The 20,614-nt window shown below is 41.9% G+C and overlaps 1 protein-coding gene across 1 annotated transcript in view; it reads right to left on the bottom strand.

Annotated features, from left to right (window-relative positions):
- PLEKHM3 (pleckstrin homology domain containing M3) overlaps positions 1-20,614 on the bottom strand; it is a 63,438-nt gene that overhangs the window by 24,656 nt on the left and 18,168 nt on the right. The window contains exons 3-5 of the mRNA XM_062498489.1: positions 18,934-19,079; positions 14,022-14,215; positions 2,354-2,417 (exon numbers count right to left, since the gene is read on the bottom strand). Coding sequence (XP_062354473.1) covers positions 2,354-2,417; positions 14,022-14,215; positions 18,934-19,079 — 404 coding nt within the window. The remainder of the gene's footprint in view (positions 1-2,353; positions 2,418-14,021; positions 14,216-18,933; positions 19,080-20,614) is intronic.

Below are 20,614 nucleotides of genomic sequence, written 5' to 3'. Positions count from 1 at the left end.
CCATGATCTGGGAAATTTCCAAAAATTAAGGCCATTTTGTTCCAATCATTTTTTTTTACTCTGTTTTTAACATCACAGTAAAGTCTTCCCCACTACAGCCCTATCCAAGTGGATCCAAGCAACAACTATCCCCAGACAATCAGATAGCCCAAGTACATACTCTGCAACATTTATAATATCTAGGCCCTGTTAAGCTTGGAAATTGTATTATATTAATTTATATTTGATTTTATTTTAGAATAGTATTATAAGCTGCTTCATCTACTGGCAAACAGGCATTTCAACCTTTTTGCAACTAAGAACAGATCCTCAAGCCCCATTTTTGAAACTCAGCTGCTTGGTAGGAAATAACTATGTTTTCTAGGATCTTTAAAGGGAACTTGGCCAGGAAACAAATCAAAATTGAACTGGGACTAACCAGGGTAAAGGTTGCTTATATCTGCAGATTACCCCTCTCTGCTTTTCTAATTTACTCACCATGCCTTATCTTTCCATTAATCTTTAATAAGCCTTTTAGTTAATTCCCCAAACACATGCAATCTACATGACAGCAGGATACAGTGCAAAAGCAGTCCATGGATATGAGGAAATAGGCAGCAGAGGAATCAAAAGGAGGAAAAACTTCCAGGATTAAAACTACCCAAACTGCAGGTCAGTGGAAAATGATGAGCAACTGGGAGAAAGCAGCAGTAAGGGGCAAAGCAGACAGGAGGGAGGGGCTGCTAAGGGTATTAGTATTTATCTGACCATTGGATTCATCCTCTCAGCAGGGCCCTCCTGTCTTTTCCACTCGGGATCCACTTTGACAAAAACAGGCAATCCGATTTCAAACTTGGACCCCCTGAAATGTGGGAGAACCCTCTCCATGCTGACAACAAGGATACAGCTAGATTAAAAGGTAAATGTAATTTAACCCACCCCAGCAGAAATGGTAATCGAATTATATTGCTTCTAAATATGATAAGTTTGGGACTGGGACCCTCAGGGGAAGAGAAGGTGTCTTGCAAACACAAACACAAAGAAATATGTTAAAGGAAAGTGCTAAATCAATGCATGTATTATGACTTCTACCCTCCTTCACTCCCCCAGGGTGCTTGATAAGCTGATGATTGCTTCTAAAATATCTACTACCAATGTTAGGAGCTGATTAAGCAGCTTACAAAACACTGGAGGCTAATAGACAGGCCCACCAGGGAGACTGCAGCACTGGAGTTAAGTAGCTCGCTTTTTCATGACTTGATGATTAAAGATGAGATAGCAGAACATGCTGAAAAGATGTGGAAACAGTTTCAGACCTCGGGCAACTGTTTTTTTTTTTTAAGTTTTATATATGGAATAATTTCTACCCTATGATTTCACCAGCCAACAAAACCCACGATTCCTGTTGTTCTGTAGTCTCCAGCTCTGAGGGGCATCTGAACTACCTCAACTTAATGTGTCAATTGAATATCCAGAACTGACTATGCTACCCTTATCCTGCAAAAAAGGCACCACTAGAGAATGGAAACATAGGGGAAAGAAGCTTAAAATACTGTTTTACACACCACTGGTGTGTAAAAGTGGCAACAGCACTACTGTGAACACAGAGGTGCCCAGGTCAGCCAGCACACCTCAGCTCACTGCTTTCTCCACTGTGCATCTGAACATTGCAGCACATTCACCTTAGATTCCCTATCGTCCCTTTTCAGCTCTTTTTTCCAAATTCTTCTTGTTTAATCTGTTACATAATAAAATTCTGCTGTTCAGGTAAATGCACTTTAAGGTTCCTGCTTCGCTGAATCAGTATCAATGCAAAGACAAATTCTGCTGGCACATTCCCTCTTCCATGGTCACATCTGTCATGGTAACACTGCATGGCTCAGTGTTTGTCCAGCAAGCTGGCTGAGGTTTGGGGATAAGGGGGAGGTGGGGGTTAGGTTCTGCCCCTCATCCCCTCATGGCAATGCTCAGCAGACTTTGTAAATAATCATGTTGCACTAGGGACTTTAAAAACTTCAAAACTCCTGAACAACTCTTTCAAGCAAAGAAATAAATACTACTTGTCACCTGTAGGCTGAGACTTTAATAAGAATTTATTGAGCAAATGAAAAATTTCTCATAGCAAAGTTCTCTTTGCAGACTAGAGTTTTCTTTCACAGTTTCTTTCCATCTCTATTTGAACACTGATGCTCTAGGCTTTCATCCCTAACCGATGCCACTGTTAACTCAATTTTATACTAAACTACAAACCACAGACACAGCTTGGAGGTACAGGTATTTATGCTAGGAATAGCTAGAAGGGAAATGTACAATTAGCTCTGAAGGCGAGAACAGGCTCCATGTGTAACAGGTAGAATTAACACAGGACACTCACCTGCTGAAGGTCTGCCAGAGAATAAAGATGGATTTGCTGTAGAAGATACTCTCTGGGAAAGATCCTGAAAAGACAAAAATGGATGTGTGTCACACTTTTCGACTGGGAAACTCAGAAGTTTTCTTCCCCCACCAAATAACAGCCAGACACTGATGTTAGAGAGAAAGAAACTAGAATTACATCACCCTCTAAGCACCAGCTATTTTTATGGTTTTCTGCATGGGCGCAACAATCCCAAAATAAGAATAATTTTTGGGCTAGTGTCATTTTCTAATTGTCAGGTCATATATACTAAGACATTAACAGCCACTGAAAGCCCTTTCTGACTACAGATAATGTTTCTTTAAGCAATTAATGCAGCAATAAAAATAAGTAACGCAAACTGCACATTAGAAGTATTTCTTATGGTCTGAGACAAGATTCCTGGTCTGCTACAAAGCTGTAACACTTAGTTTCAGATGTGATTTATGGTTTTGTAACTGAAATAACTATATTGGGAAAAAGGCCATGCAGATATGTGTTCTTCCAGCATAAAGTTGACTGATATCAATTCCCCTTTTCATGCAGAAATATATGTATTGGTATAGACTCTATAATGACTTACTTAAGACAGCAGTATTTACCTTACATAAGCCAAGGTTCCAGGCAAGACCATTGCTTATGTACTGACAGACCTGATAAGTGAAGCTAAATAACAGGAAACTGAACAGAGAAGAGATGCCCTAATTGGACTGATTGGCAATAAAATGAAAAACTGGGTTAATATAACATCAGAGAGGAAAAAAAAAAGTATGTTAGAATGTTAAGTGGATATTAACTAAAAAAGTTTATGAAAACCTATGTATCTGCTATAAATATGTCAGGAACAGAACAGGTTCCTGACCTGTTCTGTCCTATCTTTGTGTGCAAGCACATGGAAACAACAATCTGACCAGCTTTACTTTCCATCCACACAGAACAAACACACCACCACACTTGGGTCTCCTGGGGAGATTACTCCTGCAAAACAAGCAACCAAGTGTCTTAAGAAGTGAACCTATTTCATGCTATACCTTCTCTTTTGGAGTGGAAATTTTAAATCCAGTTCCTAAATCTCAATCACATTGTTTTAAGGCAATCCAGAAATGAAACTCTTTATACTATTAAATGCATGAACAAAGCCTGGTTTGTAATGGTAGAGCTGAAGGCAGATAGACCACTGCACGTGTTCAAAAACACCCCAAAGACAGTGAAAGGCCAATATGAACTTAGATAATATCTTGATATGAGACTATGGAGAAAGCACACAGTATCTTAAAGAAGAGATTTTTAGAAACTGCAACAACATAACCAGCTAAACCACACATCAAGAGAACAAGACTACCAAATGCAATCTTTCCACAGAAAACAGGTTCTAAGAAATAATGAAAATACCTGTTTCTGGGATTCCATTAGCTGTCTTAAACAACAGCCTTATACTCACAGTTTTCAAAGCTGTATGTACTGAAGGGACTAGGACTTCACTGCTGCTAAGGTGGACAGTACAAATAATTTGTAATTACTTTCGTACTTTTGAAAAAAAAAATTAAGATTTACTGGGGTAGGGGGAGAAGAGTTTTGCAGCAAGGCACTGACAACTGCACACCACTTATGACACTCTTCTGGAGCTGGACTGTGCCATTGCTCCTTCTCACTCACCAAGCATATCCTCTCTACCCACCCTATTCTCAGCTGCAATCTCACTAGGGCATTGCCAGGCTATACTATTGCTTCTTTTTCAGGGGACTGTGATGCAGTGGCACTGCTGCATCACACCTTCATAATACATTTGGCACAATGTCAAAGACCACTGGAAAACAGTCAAAATCCAGACATCAGACAACACACGACACTGGAGTTGCTCATTTGCACATAGCAGACTTATTAAAAGATAAGGAGTCAACTCTAAACAGCATTTTGAAGCATTAGTAGTTTTTCAGCTCAGATAGGATTTCTTTCATTAACATTCACCCATCATTCTCCCCTGATCATACAGGCAGGCACTAAACAGCTTTGCCAGAAATTGTATTATTTGCTGATGCCCTTACAGCACTGCTAAGGAAAACCATTAGCTAATGAAATATTTCCTTTTTCAGGAAATAGCCTGAATAGCCCATAATGCAAAAACTGTAAATTACTAGTATTGATGACTAACACCACATTCCCCCGCCTTCAAGGATGGCATTTTATTTCCTTATTTCCTGCAAGTTCTAACTCCTAGTAAAAAGTGTGAAGGTGAAAAGCAAACTCATGATCAACCGAATTCCTTTGTCAGGCAAGTCCCAGCCAGCATAGGCCCTGGTGACAAATCTCATCCCTGTACCTGTCCCCTCCTCTAAAACATTTTCAGCAATAGTTCTGCAGAGCTGGTATCCAATGCACCTCCCATCTAAATCTATTTCCAGGACACACACATATATATATATATATATATATATATATATATATATACTCAGCACTTAAGTGAGGGGAATGAATATTTCAATTGCTACAGAAACTGAGGCATCAAAAAAACCCACAGTAAGTAAGGCTGGTCCAGCTTCAGATTTGCAGTCCTTCTATTGACTTGAAAAATTAAAACTGGTTCTGGGTGGTAGGCCACAGAGAAACAGCCAGGCAGCCAAAGCTTGCAAATGCAACGGCATTTACAGAGGTCATGAAGAAACTGGGCCAGTCCCTGCACAATTCCCAATAAATGCAGAGGTGCAAAACACTCCTTCAACATTTGCTTACACCACAAAGGTGGAAACCATACAGTCCCATGTCTGTGAAACACTGAAATTGCCCCAAAGGGGGCAGCTCGGCCCCCACTCATATAAATTAAGTGCTTTCACCACACCTATGGCAAGCTGAGCAACTGCTTCAGAAACAGGTCCTGCTGTGCTGCAGGTCTGCAATTAAGCTATCCTCCAGAGAATTTCTATCAGACCCATTTGGAAAGAAAAACCCAAAGCTCAACACCTACCTGAATCTAACTGGTGAAGCCACCTCCCAAAAACGCGCCTGTTCATTGCCAGTATTTGTCAGCCTCTAGTGGGTGGGGAACAAGAGCATAACAGGCCCCAAAACACCAAACCCAAACACATTTTCAAAAAAACCTCATCATAAAATGCAAGCAAATCAGCTGGGGCAGGAAATCCATACAGACCAAGTACTCCAAGGAGCAAGAAAATGACTGATGGCCAGTTTCCAACAGCTTTCCTGCCTGCACAGGTTCTCTGAGCCTAATGAGGTCATGGCTTATGTAAAGTCCTTTTCAGTAGGAGGCACACAGGACTAATTCAGAGCTTCTTGTTTCCCAACATGGATGCCTCCTCTCATGTAACTAGTAGGAAAGTAGTGTCTATGCTATCTCTGTCCCTTTGTCATCTACAACTGAAATTGTTCAAAGAAAACCAAAGTCAGTAGAGAACAAGCAGGCGAGATGGGGCTCACACAAACACCATGCCACAGCATTAGCATCCAAAGTACTACAAGGCATCCAGATCCACCTAAAATCACACTCATGCCCAAGAATCTCACAGAGACCCAGAGCAGGCTAAGATAATGACACTTGGGAACACTTCACTAGAAAATAAGTAGTTTAGTTTCTGCACGACATTGCATCAGGAGCTTTGAGCATGCTTGGATTAATACAAGGCCGTGATACAAAAAGACCAAAACATGCTTGAATTTTACTTTTCCCTTAATATAAAGGTTCTTTATAAACACCAAATGGGAAATCTCTGATTAGTCATTTGTAAGCAAAATAAAAGATGTCAGTTTTGTAAATCTTTTGATTGATGCGCTACAACTAAGTAGATTTTTTTTTAAGTTGCTCAATTAAAAGCATTCAATAAACAGTGGCCTTTCAGTCAAGTCTTAACACAGAAAAGAAACTGGAGCGAACTAGACAGAGGTCAAACGCAAGATGTTAAGACTCATCACAATAAAAACTCAAACCTCTGCAGCTTCAGAATGTGACCTGTGACCCTTGAGAGGCAAATGGCATCAAGTGCACGTCCCACTAAAAGCACCTCCTAAGCTTTCAGAGTTTGGAAACTCCCGGACCAGTTCCACCACTGATGAGTCACAGGACTGCTGTGCTGCAAACGCTGCCTACACCAGGTAGGGTTTAGCCTGCAATGAACAAACCAAGTTCAATGCTAACCAGCCTCTGGCTTTGCCAGTTATTGTGAACAATGAAATCCAAAGTCCTATTGGTTAAAGGTCTCTAAATTGCTTTATTGTTACGTCCTGCATATAAGCACAATCAATGCAAGGAGAAAAGAAACACACGATCCAAGACTTTTGATCCAACTAAAAGAAAGAATTGAGCATTCTCAGTTTCTGATCATTATTCTTTTTTGCTTGATACTATGTAATCTGAAGTATAACCTTCAGGCAAGACAGAAATTTCATCTGTTCCTTCTCGGATGATCTTATCAGGTAAGTATTTGCACAAACAAAGGTTATCTTTTAGTGTCCTCCTGCAAACAGAACCACTGATAAGAGATTGCTTTTTGCATTTGGATAAAGTGCGTAGTCATGGTGCTTTGTTAGCACTAAGTAATTGCTCTGCATTTAAAGCCTGTTTATCACCAGCATAGGTGATTTTTCTTCAATGGGTTAAATACCCTGACAGCTACGCTAAGGCTACAACCAATTAATCTGCCTATGCTTGACACTATAACCAAAGTACAAACGCGATAAGAAGGGGGAACTCTTCTTTTTACAGTGCAATCAAAAGAAATCAAGTTCGCTGGCAGGTGGGCACAACCAAGTCTCCTTTACACCAAAAAGCCTCTTAAAAACATAGGATGTGAGGGGGGAAGGGAGGGGAAGCTGACATCAGGCTTTCCTGCGCCAGCCAAGAGCGTCTGATTTGACCGGGTGGAGAAGCGTTCGACTGAGCTGTGACTCACAGGGGACGCAGAGGAGCCGCTGCAGCCCGGCGCTGCTTTCAGCCTCCGCTGCAGCTCGGCGCTGCTTTCAGCCTCCGCTGCAGCCCGGCGCTGCTTTCAGCCTCCGCTGCAGCCCGGCGCTGCTTTCAGCCTCCGCTGCAGCTCGGCGCTGCTTTCAGCCTCCGCTGCAGCCCGGCGCTGGAAGCCGCTACACCCACGGCTGGCACGGCACCAGGGTGTCAAGTCCTCCTCGCTCCCCGGCACCGCAACTTGCACCTTTCGGGGAGACGGCAAACGAAAGCGGCTGAAGGCCAGCACACGCCGAGGGTCACTGCTCCCGTGGTTTCTCGGCCCTGAACAAGGGGCAAGAGCCCTCTCTGCTCCTGTCCCCGCAGCTGCAGCAGCGAGTGCAGCCGGATGGGCAGGACCTGGGTGCGCTCCGATCTCACCCAGAGCAGCTCCGGTTTTTCAGGGTTACTGTTTGGGTCTTATGGTACAGAGGGGTATCAGCGAATTGCTGGTTATCCCAAAAATACTTGGCAAGGTAAATAACGTTTCTTGCTAGGTTTTCTCTTGCAATTCATTTGATATGGACGTTGTCAATTTGAGGTAGAGAATGGCATCAGAGGTGAGGGGGAAAGGCAGGATTTTTTTCCAGTGTTGATAATTCTCATCGTTTTCTTAAGGCTTTTGATTTTGTATTTCCTTGGAAATCATAGCTCCTGGAAGTCTGCTGGGAGAGAAGAACCCAAACTTTCCAGCCAACAAAAGTTACTCAGAAAAGTAGGGCTTTGGGAAACAGTGATTTTAAAGTCAAAAGGCAAAATTAAATGAATTAATTTAAACCAAACCAAAACACTACTTATTCATTTAGTTCTTGTGGCACTATACCAGGGTTTTTTTTCTTGTTTTTGTTCCCCTAATTTTATGAGGAATTTATGCAAAAAAAGTTTGTGAATCATTTCACATTAATGAGGTATGAACTGGTTATGTTCTGGGAACGGTCACTCCCACATATCTTCAGCCCACTAAGTGCTAGATTTATTAGCAAGCCTGTCCAGGTAAGGTATTATTTCATGTTGTTATGAAATTCCCCATGAGCACCCTTAAGTCTTAAAACAGTTACTCTTATCATCCATCAGCAATCCTGAACCAGTTTATAAACTTCCTACTAAAACTCCAACTCTCTCCCCTTTGTGGTTCCTTGAGCAAGGTTATGGTAACATTGTGAAAGACAAGAATTACTACAGCTCTAACTCATGAATCAAGTACCACTGTTACTAAAAGCAGAAGAGAGAATTAGAGACAGTTTCATTTTGAAATCAAAATAGTTTAGATCTCCCAGTTAACTTGAAATTAAGAATAAGAAAACAATCTTTGCTTTTGTCAGGCACTCTTGAAACCTTCACACCTTGCTGCTGCTGGAGGTTCTGATATAGAGGGATAAAAATGGCACAAGTCATATTTAACATGGTGTCTACATCTAACAGGAACTTATTTTTACATCATTGGTTTTTGAAAGCAATCTGGTCTCAAAAGGTGAATGGAAATTACCATTGTGAAAGAGATGTAATATTACTCATCTCTTTGACAAGGAGATACAGGTGTACCCCCTAGACCATAAAACACTAATGTGAACTGAAAGACCTACCTGTCTTCTGGAGGACTTACCATGGAAAGCTCTGGCAGGTTCCTCAGCTGGATGCTTACCATGGTAGAGCACCAGCTTGTGCTTTTGACCTTCCCTTGACATGACCAGGCAGCAGTACTGCCTCCACCCTGGCTGCTCTGGCACACATCTCAATGCTTTAGCTGTTTGTTACTTCTAGCTGAAATGAAAGCTCAAATTCCACCCTAACACCATCCCCTCAGTTTTAGCCAAACACTTTTTAAGATGCTAATTCGCTCAGATCCTTCAGGAATGGTTACTTCTTCCAAAAGAGAGAAGAGCTGAAGCCAAGAGGTGAAGGTAGTCTGTTTGCAGGAGGTCCACCAACAGGCAACTTTATTTCAGCTACTGCAATGACTACAGGCATGCAGGATCTAAATAAAACAACAAATGACTTGTGCATAGTTCTCTGCATTTATTTCCTCACCTTTCCTCACTTTGAGTTGTTGTTTGGTCTTAACTCTGGTTCCTCTCAGGATATGTAGATATCCTCTTTGAATGAGTTTCTCTCTCTCTCTCTTTCCAACTACCCATGCAACAAATTTTCTTCTGTTGGTCTTGCCTTTACCTCAGAGGCCTAAAACCACATCCTGTTTCTTCCCTGCTCAAACTTTCTTTTTGCAGTTCACTGCTTTCAGAACCCGTATCTTTGTTCTCCTGCTTTGGAACTTTCCTCTCCCCAAACGACCTAAACATTGCAAAGAAAATGGAGAGTCTCCTTTGACAGTCTGGAGATGACTTAATGACCTTCTGTTGTCCTTGGTCTGAAAGATGACATAACCCCAGCTTCACATACATGAGGTATTTGGAGGTATAGTGATTGCATTAGATCAGTCAGGATTCCTACGATGTGTTTAGACAGGTTCCCCAGTTGTCACACAAATATTCTGAAAGTAATCTACTCCAGTGTCAGAAGTGATATGTCTATGGCCTCTCTGCAGGAAGTGACAGGACTCTATTGTTCAGCATAACTGAATGTGGGCTTGTTTCACCTGGTGCTGACAGACCAGCAGGCTCAGCCAGGACTACTTGTCTGCAGCACTGGAGGTGTACCTTTAACCTCCTGCTGCTGTACAGGAAGACCAAACTAGAGTCTGCTACATGATGCATCTAGCACTGGAGTTTTGCTGGGGTAAAACTGATGTATTGTTGTTCTGGAGCTGACAGACAAATGGTATCAAACAGGGATGAGTAACAAGAGGGAAGTTTTTCCATACAGTTTCTCACCACCATACAGATTTACTTAGAGAACAAGGGCACTACAACAAGCACTAATGCACAGGGGAATGTGCTGCAAAACATTTACCTTGTGTCATTATCATCTGTCTAAAGTATCTGGGCTAGCAGCGCCTGGCCTGCAAGTTTAGATGCACAGCTGAGAGAGCAGAGGGCTCCCCAGATGGAGCTCCAAGGTTGGCCTAGGTTACCCTACTCTGCAGTAGATATGCAGGTATCTGAACACGACCTCAAAAATCATTCTGACAGATCCTCGACCTGAAGAATCTTCAATCATGACAAGAACAAAGCAAACCCAGAACAGAACTTGCATCATTCAGTACAGTTTCATAGAATACCCTCATTATTTAACGGACTCGGAAATTCTGTTTCCTTCCCAGACATCAATTTTATCAACTCCATCTTGGCTTATCTGGGCCATTCATTCAACATCTGCAGGTGGTGGTGGGATCTGTACAACTCCACTTGCACTAATTCTGTGTTGGCTCTAGGTTTCAGTCCTGTATACCTCTGCCTGAACAGCATCCACACGAGCAAGGCAACAAAAAAAAGCAAGAACTTGTTCAGTAAAGATATTTGAAGAAAATGATGTGTTGCAATACTGGGGTGACAGTTACAGCTAACTGGGCATAACAACATCCCTTGTAAAACAGGGAGCTCAGCAACAGGCTGGGAATCTCATCTGGCTAGTATCAGAGGAACACTGCTGATACATGCTGGTGAAGGGCCTTATTTCACCTCCCAGCCAAGTCCTTATTTCCACCCCCCACCCCCCCAGCAAATATAAGACAGTAGAATCCACTGGAGCAATAGGTGAGAATAAATCACTATAAATGACAAAGACCATTCTTACTGTGAGCCTTCTAACAACTTTAAGGATTTCTTCTGTCTTTTCCTTCCTTTCTTTCTACTTTGTCATTTGTGTCTTCCAAGGTTCACAATGTGGTTTCAGTCCTGAGTTCCTTGCTAGATGCCAAGTTTCAAAGTTCCCAAAGTACCTATCTAGGCACACCAAACATTATAAATAACATTTCCAGATTTAAGCTAACTGGATCCTGAGCTAACCTGGTTTATAGCCATCTGGAATTCTTCAGAAAAAGTGACTGTAAGCATTGTAAACAGTTTTGCCTTCACAGAGGACACCAAGAGTTTCCAACTTCATTGCCATCTTCATTTTGTGATCTGGGTTGAAGAGCAAGGTATAGATTTAAAGTAGATGATAATGCAAATAGTATTAATAAAAGAAACCTCAGAGTGATCTGCTTTTCCCTAATAAGGCAGGCTCTATCAGTGTCCCAGAGGCAGCAAGGTGCCAATACAATTAATCAGTCTGTTTTTAGTTCTCTGTAGACAGCAATATTAACAGTTTGTTTCAGTCTGTTTATATGGGTCTGACAGGTCTTCAAGATGCTGTGTTCACTCTCCTGTGATTAATAGTTATTCACACACTAAGGTGAAGATCAAGCAGAAAAAGAATGTTTTTAGAACAGGACAGATAACTGGATTCTCTCTCTCCATCTTTTGCTTTTAATTAGGAAACAGTAATAAATTTAGGAATGCTGTCTCACTATATTGTTTAAACTCCTCCTTTTCTTGCAACTTGCCCCTGTGATGAGCCAAAGGAAAATTTAAATCACATATTTTCTTTGTTTACTTTTCAGCTGTGCTCTATAAAGTCATCACACTGGCAGTGAACATCTGCACACTGGGATACTAGATGAAGGCAGCAAAGCCATTGGGACCATTTTGAGCGAGGAATAAATCCTTATGGGAAAAGAACTTCCTTTTTCTCATCCCTGCAAACCTCTTAGGGGACATCCGAGGAAAAAACTGAACACCAAAGTCACCTCAACGGAGACTTCACAAACCAAGAAGGAACTGGACTCTAAGGTGTGTACTGTCCATTCCTTCAGTGGCTTTTACACTTGTAGCAAGTCCTACTGAACTGGAGATGCTTCCCCAGTACAAAACCAAACCCTTTTTGGGCTGGGGTCCTTCTCTCCACCACACAGCTTTAATTGGAAATGGTGTGAAGAAGTTCTTAGGTAAGAAAAAGGAGCATTAGGAGCATTGTTTCCTAGTTTCTCCTTCTACCCTTCTGGGTGGTTCATTTTTACACAGGGATGTTTTCTTACTCTTCTCTACTCCAGGAAAAGAGCATGCTCACATTTCTGTGCTAAATTTTGTCCATTCTCTCTTCTGTTTCCTTAACAATTGTCATCTCTCCATTTTGGAGGCAGATTTTGGGTTGTTCCTCTTTTGTCCTGATTTTTTCACTAATTCAGTTTCCTGAGATTTCTTCCTTATTTGAAACTCCTTCTCCTGACTTTCCTTCATCCATTTTTTTACCTCTAGTCAATTGATTGCTATGTTAGGCCTCCTTTGGACTCTCTTCTTTTACTGTCTTACCCAAGTCCATAGAGTTCTTTGCCTCCTTCTATCTATTTTAATATGAGAATTACTTTTTTCAATACTAATCAGAAAGGCTAATTTACTTTCTGCTACTTTTTCTGAGCAACCTTCAAAAACCTTGTTTTCCTTTTAGTTTTATTGAAGAGGATGGCATAGAAAACCAGCTCTGCAAGAAAATACCATCATCTGGAATAAAAGAAAACCATCCTAATTTTTAAAATGCTGTAAGCTGCCCTAGCAAATAATAGGAATTGAGTAGTAACACACAAGCACATATTAACCCACAGTGCATCTGACACAAGAACTCAGCAATGCTCTCCATAAACCTGTTGCTGCATCCTTCTCCTACTTGTACTAAAGCAATGACATAGGTTATCTACCAAACAGCAGAACCAGCTCTCCTTACCTGGCATAAAGACACCAGTGCATCCTCCTCTCCCTTCCAAAGAATTCAGGTCCCTAGAACACTGAGTTCAAAATACAGTCACTGATGTCACCTGTTTCCTTGCCCTTTAGCAGCTCACAATTTTCAAAGCCGTGGCTTTACTACTTGTAGTCCTGTCTTAAAAACTGGGGTCTACAAATGCTTACAGCTGAATCAGGTCAGCAGCATGTGCCCAGAGCCACTCGCCTCACAGGATGGTATGGGAAGAGACACCTCCCCATCTCTTTTGGAGATCCACACCAAAAGCTACTTGGCCATTTTAAGATCACAACTCTGGCTTGACAGTTTTAAGAAATTTATTCATTTTTAGCTTGTTAGAAAAATGCAACAGCAGCTGAATGGCCTAACATACAGCACTTCTAAAATGAAGTTCACTTTTTATAAAACTCCTGTTTTCACCCCAGGAAACTCAATATGAAACACTTTCTGCTGTGTTGTGACCATGTATTTGGGAATAAACAAAACATTCAGTGTAGCCACATCATGGATACAGACTGAGGAAGAGAACCTGCATAAATCATGTGCAGGGTCATGGGTCAGGGGACATCTGACCTCTGCCTTTGGCTGAGGTCATACCACAGAGGAAAGCAGAAGTGCTGGAAAGGTGGTTGGCTCTGGCCCCCCTCATGCTCTGCCACACTGTGAGGTGTTTCAAAGGTCCCAGCAGCGATGCCATGGCAGAGGCCATGAGGCAGTAGGTCTCATAACATGAAAATACTCACACACAGCCAGAAAGCCTGAGGAGGAGTAGAAGATGCTCACCACAACGTGTGATGCCCCAGGGCTAATAGCTGTCAACAATTTCAGCTGTTCAGACCCTATAAAATCGTTTTCTTTGGCAGAGGATAACCCAGCTTCCCAGAGAAGTCAGTTACATGCACAACATCTTTCTAAATGGGTAATGCTTTCAGAGCCAGAGTGTGAGACAAAACAAAACAGGCAGCAGGAGAGGTAACATGCCAAGGAAGCTCCATCCTTGTGCTGTAGGCTGGCTGTGGTTCTTACCTTCTACGCAGATCTTCAGCCACTGCTGCTCTGCAGCTGAACAAGTAGGCTCGCAGAGATTTTAGCTGCTGCCTCAAGCGGACAACAGTTGCCAGAGGTTCAACATGATTGTACAACATGGGATTTTCCTGCTGGATATCAATTAATGGCTCCTCATAAACATATTCCAGGAACTCTTTGGCTTGCTTTGATACCTAAAAAATAAAACAGTTCAGTTAGGCTTTTCTCCCAGTTCTTTTTAAGCAGATCTCCCCCTCTGAGATCTCTCAGCTATGCTATGCATCTGAAAATTTACTCTATTACCAACTACAAATGGAGACAGTTGAGAGAGATCCAACTCTCTCTGCTTATAGCCAAGTCAAAATTCATCAAGCCCTTCAAAATTGAATGTATGAGATAGCAACTTTTACCTGAAGTACAGTGATATCTGCAGTCACATATGCTTTTGCTGCAGAGTAACATAGCTTACTACATTTTTTAAGTCTAAAATCTGAATAACCACTTTCCTCCCAGTTAATATTTTTGTTTGCTCACTGCTTTCTTTTTGGCTAAAAGCAAGTTGTGCTTTTTAAAATACAGATAAATAAAATTGAATCTTATTGGTATTACTCCCAAATTTCAATCTGCAAGAAGTTTTTCATGCATTTTTCATGCTAGTGCCCTGTTTTATCTCCACCTGCAAAAACCTACTATAACCTCGATAAATGAATGGGATTCTCGTTCCATTAGAAAATATACTCCTGTTCCTTAAGTGAAAAGGCCAAATTCCCTCTCATTCCTGATTTCTGCATTTTATCACAGATGGAAAAGAGAAGATGGGATTACATGAAATGAGCTGCAAATCACCTGAAACTCTGCTACAGAAATGTTACTGGTTCCATGATTCAGTCCTCCTGGACCCCTAAGTCAGTGTTTACACTGAGACAAGGGAGGGATGAGTTAGGCTAACAAAAGTAGAAAGGGAACACACGCCACAGCCACTTGAGATTTAGGAAGTTATTTCCCTTCTGGTGATGTAGGTTAAGAACAACATATATTCTTATAAATAGCACCACTTCCAAAACCAGTACGAGTAACTAGCTACTGACGGGAAGCTAGCCCCAGATGTAACTGTTTCACAAAATTTAATACAAATCTAAGATATATGCCAAGACTAGCCTTCCCACCAATAACTAAACAGATAACAAGATGTGCAATTTTAAATACAGCAAACCTGTATTGAATATCCCACCTATCTATATTAAACACCCCACTAATTTAATTTTTCTTTTTTTTTTTTTAATATCCTGCATGTACAAGGAAGTGTGACATCTGAGTGGAATCAGAGCTAATGTGGCAAAACAAGCACTCCATATGTTGTAGAATAAAATTCCATAAACTTCAAATGTATCAAGTATTTTAACAGTAGCAATGTTGCTATTTTGTTATGCTTATTGCAGTGCATTAAAAAACTTGCAGTTAACCAACCTGCTTTTGCATTAACCATCTGACCACAGTATCTAGGCAATCCCCTGGCAACTTCCGTAGCTATAGTAATTATTAGTCCTCTTCCACCAATTAGCAAATTAAAGCACATATTCCATGATTCCCTAGGAGGTGTGTGAATGCTTGGCACAGTGACTAGCTCCTGGACCAGCAGGACCAGGTGCTCAGTGCTGTCTTTGTCTCTCTCCTTGCTTTAAGCCTCTGTTGAAGTGATGGGCTTCTCATCCACCTTCCCTGCTGTCTTGGGAACTGGAGGGTGGTTCCGGTATGAATACTACACTCACATCTGTGCACACCTGTACCCCATGTTGGGCATCTCCCCTGAGGCATTAAGAGCATAGAAACAAAGAGATGCCACAGCTGAGGTCCCCTGAGTGACTCTGCCACATGCATGCACTGTGGTGACCAAGTATCACTGTGCTGCACTGGTGCTGCATGATCTGAATGCAGCTTTTGAGGAGAGAGGAGCAAAGCAAACCTTTCTGTCTGCTTGCCAATACAATGCACCCATGGAGTGCTGATTGTAGGAAAAGTAGCTTTGCCCAGCATCACTGGCTGACAGACAGGTGTCAGCCCGCTCTGCATGGCTGACACAGGCACACACATCTGGTAAAACATTAACTCACATTGCCAAACACTGCAATGTTACAAGAGGCTGAAACGGTCTTAAAATGGGAAGGGTGGGGCAGTCACAGTAATTCAGTATTTCAATATACATCCTAGCACACTCACTGTCCCCCAGCTTTACTGGGCAGTAAAACAATCCTATTAAATCAGCCAGAAGGAGTGAGAAGATGTGAAGCGCAACAAGATTTTAGCTTTAAACATCATACAAGGATGGATGCTAACATTTCTGGACCTTTCCTTTCTAGGGCCTGAAAATTTACAGTTCAAAATTCAATTTACCGTAAGTCAGCTTCTCTTGAAACCTTCTGGCACTGGGAGTTCATTTCCTACTGTGTTTGTCTGGCATTATGTGCAGGCTGAAAGCCACCTGAAACAAACTTCAATATTATGTGGGCTCTGTGTGAACAGGGAAAACACTCGGCTTAAGCAAAAGGAAGAAAGAGTGTTCACAAAACTGTCTCTTTTCTTTCGCCTTCACACAAACACATGAAAAATACAAATATGAAAACAGTAGGAGACATCGGGGAAAAAAAGCAAACCTGGGGACTGAGCTGCAGCTTTGGTTCTGACAGAAGAAACGTGTCTAACTGCCAAGTCCTTTCAAAGAGCTTCTATTGCAGCCAAGGGGATTTCTCTTTTCCTACCCATGTGCTACCAGATGTTAAGTGCACTGCTGTTTTTCAGGATCCTGGGTATGGGAACAGATAGCTCTAGAGAGGTTTATTTTTTCTGATTTTCATGACCTATATTGCCAAAAGCAGACAAGAACCTTTCAATTTTCAAACTTAATTGATGCCACAGTTTATTTTACAGCTGCTACTCAGATGCTGAACTCATGAAACATAAAAAGAGAAACATGCCCAGTTTACAGTTACATTGTAAAAGCTCATGTTCTACAGTACCTTTTGGTGCTTGCTTTACCAGAAACAGGACAGACCCCAGAAACCCCTGAGGAGGTAGGGAATAGGTGGCAGTGGAAAGGAGTGCATGTTTGCAAACTCTTCATTCAATTTTTCTTCTAGTTTGGTGGACAGACAGACAGACACACTTCAGACTGTGTAAAACAAAGAAGCTTTTGAATCCTGGAGGCTTCTTTCCATCCTGACCATCAAATGTGGTATGTGCCTATTTCCTGCAGGACCCCTTTGGGGTGTGCAGCCAGAAGTACAGCCAGGAGGAGCATGTATCCCTCTGCAGAAGCTTCACTTTCAGACAGTGCTGTGCTACCTCCAAGGGGCAGGGCAGCATGCTTATCTTCACCTTCCCTCCCTTTCTTAGTTCCAGCTCTAATAGTTTGGGATGATGTTGTTTTTTCCTACCCGAAGGGTTGCGCTCCTTTCTTAAACTCACTTCTCTGAGCACTTTCACACAAAGACAGGGAAAGCAGTTGCACAGAATTTGCTTGTGTTTCCAAGGCACCTCATACCTGTTCTGTCTACAAAAAGTGCAAAATGAAATTTCTCACTATTACATTGAGATGACAATAGATTAAGTTTTCAACCAATGCTTAAGCCTTAAAGTCCTGTTCCTTTTTCTGCCTCGGCTGCCTATACCACAGACAACAGACTAGAGCATAGTTTTTACACTGCAGGTTTAGAAAAAACCCAGTTAATTTTCTTGGCGTTATTACTGACAGCTTGATACAAGGTCTTTGCCTTACCATCCACTAGACCCATATCAGGCCTACTTATACCACCATGCACTAGCAAGTTTAGTCCTTGGTAAAAGCATCAAAAAAAAAAAGAACTTTTAAATATTCCTAACTTCTAGGTATGAGAAGGCTTTTTGTCTCCACACCTTGGAGCTTTGCAACTTTGAAGAATCTTGAATTTCACAGAGCAAGACTATCATTTTCCTGATGGCAGGCTCTGGCTACCTATTAATAATCTTCCCATCTGACAAATTTTCTTCAAGAGACCTGCTCTTCCTCTAATAGGGCATTTACTGGTTACTTTTTCCCTTTTCAAATAGCACATAATAATATTTGCAGACACAAAACATCAAACAGCCTCTCCTAACAGTGGCTGCTAGGTCTAAAGCTCTAGCATGGTCTGGATTCCTTATGAGTTTGTTATTTTTTCAGCATATACTGCCTGAGATGGCAAAACAACACTGTTACTGTGTTTGCTGGTATAATGCTTTGAGGCATGTAATCAGTGCCCCTATCTAGCAACCAGCCACCGAGGCAGCAGCAAATAGCAGATTATAAAAGTTTTAGAAAAGCTCTTGTGTGGCAAGTGAACAACTATTGAATTTTCTTGTTATGGTACTTTTCATCTGTCTGGTTCAATCAAATGCTACAGCAATGTCCTTCTAGTATCCTCAAAATGCTCATGCCAAGAGACAGGACGTACTGGGCCTCACAAACATTGCATTTGGCAAGCCAGTTTCCTATAGGCATTTCCACAATTTACCATCCATCCATCACTAAGCAGTGCCAATCCTTAGTCCCTGGTGGTCATGAAACAGGTACTCCTGAAGGGTCCAGTAACTGCAAGGATCAGAGCTAAAAGAGAGTTTATTGTGTGCTACCTCTCCCTGTCCCATTGAACAGCCAGATGAGCAATGATGAAAAAGATGCCACCAAGAAGGAGGAGCACAGCTGCTCCTGTGGAGGAACACCTTACATCTGGCCAAGGAAACTGTGATGAAAACATGTCTTGTTGAGAGAGCGTGGCTCATTTTGTCAAGAGGGACAAAGAAGACAATATTAGCAGTCTATGCCTGCAACCTTGGGGCTGTTGTGTTTCTACCAGCAATTCAGCTCACTTGCTAGCACTCCAACCAACAGGGAGATTACCTTGTATTTGGAAGTGTCCCAGTTATGAACCAGCCGTGCAGGGATAAGGAAGCTGTCATCCACATGGCAGGTGCTGCAGTAATACCACCCACTGTAGCTGCACACCTTGGCTTTCCCATTGGACAAACCTATGGAGCGCTGACAGCCTAGAGAAAAGAGAGGGGCAGAAGTCTGGGTTTGTACACCAAGCCAGAGATACACATTCAGGACAAAGCCAGAAATGTATTCCTCCATTTGAGATCCTTTCAATATTTTATTTATTTTACCCAAGAGACATTCTTGTTCCATAAAAAACTGAGCAATAAATATCAGTGTTCATGGACTAGGGCTGAAAAAGCACACGCTAACTTGGGCATCTGTGACAAAGAGTTCAGACAGCAGTCAAAAGATACTCAGCACTTCTTAAAAAACTGCAAGGCAGAAGACTTGCTTATGAGACACTGGGCATTTAAAAGCCATGGCCATCTGAAAACCGTGGCCTCAGCCTTAGACAGGCCACATTCTACTGTATGCTTGCTCCAGAGAAGTCCCATTTTCCCCATAACAGAACGGGGGAGCATTGCCTGCCTGCAGCAGTGCAGGCCAGCTCCCACTGACAGCCAGAAGAGATGTTGACTTGGCAACAGGTAAGGCTCAGGCACAGAATTAGCACAGCCAAGGCAAACCACAGTCAGATCATGAGTAATAACTGAGCAGCAGTCACACTGAAAATGAGTAGTTCTTGACTAGCAGTAGTGACACAGCTCAGTTTCCAGCAGGGTTTTTTTTCCTTATGATTGCATTACTCTGTCTTACAAGGTCTGAGGTCTGCCTGACACTTTTTTTCACAGCTAGATCCCTTGCCTCTTCCCATGCCCTCTTGTATGGAGTCCCTGGGGTAAAACAGTGTATTCAAAAGCTGCTGCTTTAGTTGGAAAGAACTAATGCAGACATCTCCTTCACCTGACCACCTGTTTTCACAAAACACCTAGAAACTCAACGTACTTGACACTTCTGTCTTTCAGTAGTGGCTAAAATGAGCCAAAACTTTAACGTAATATTTGAGTGAATGGCTGAAGATAGACAGCACAGTCACATTAAAAAACTTGCTCAGGAAGTGAGGCTAAAAATGTTTGGTTAAGATACATCAAGATGTCTGTGGTTGTTAACACCTTTAGACACAGCACACATGACAGTATTTCTGCTTATCCTTCAAATGCCAGTGTCCTCATATGACAATTCTAGTTTCAGCCAGAGCACCAGAGCTCCACTCTGGCATGTGCTGCATTCTCAGATGTTCGCCACTGGAACTGTTTAGAAATACTGAGTAGCAGAATTCTTATACATAATTTTTCCTGCAAAAGCATTGGTTAAACAGGGTTTTTCAGGTAGAAGTCAACTGACCAATTGCTTTTGTCAATATAATTAATTTCATTTAGTGTAATCATGTGACTTCTCCAGCTGAAAGCATCTTTTCTCCCCAGTAGAAGTTACACTGACTTGAGGAAAGGTTGCAGGTCAGCTACTCTAGGCATAAATTGAGCTTCTCCTTCCCCACATCAAATGATGTCACCACATCCCCCTCTGCTCTAATAAAAATCATTAGAATAATCTAACCAATTCAATAGGCTCACTTCCTCCTCTTTCACAGTCCAGAGCCATTTGGCCACAGATTCTCTGCAATACATACTACCAAGTGAAT

Source organism: Cinclus cinclus, chromosome 9 (assembly GCF_963662255.1).
Source record: "Cinclus cinclus chromosome 9, bCinCin1.1, whole genome shotgun sequence".
NCBI classification, from domain to species: Eukaryota; Metazoa; Chordata; class Aves; order Passeriformes; family Cinclidae; genus Cinclus; species Cinclus cinclus.
This window is presented reverse-complemented; position numbering and strand designations above follow the sequence as displayed.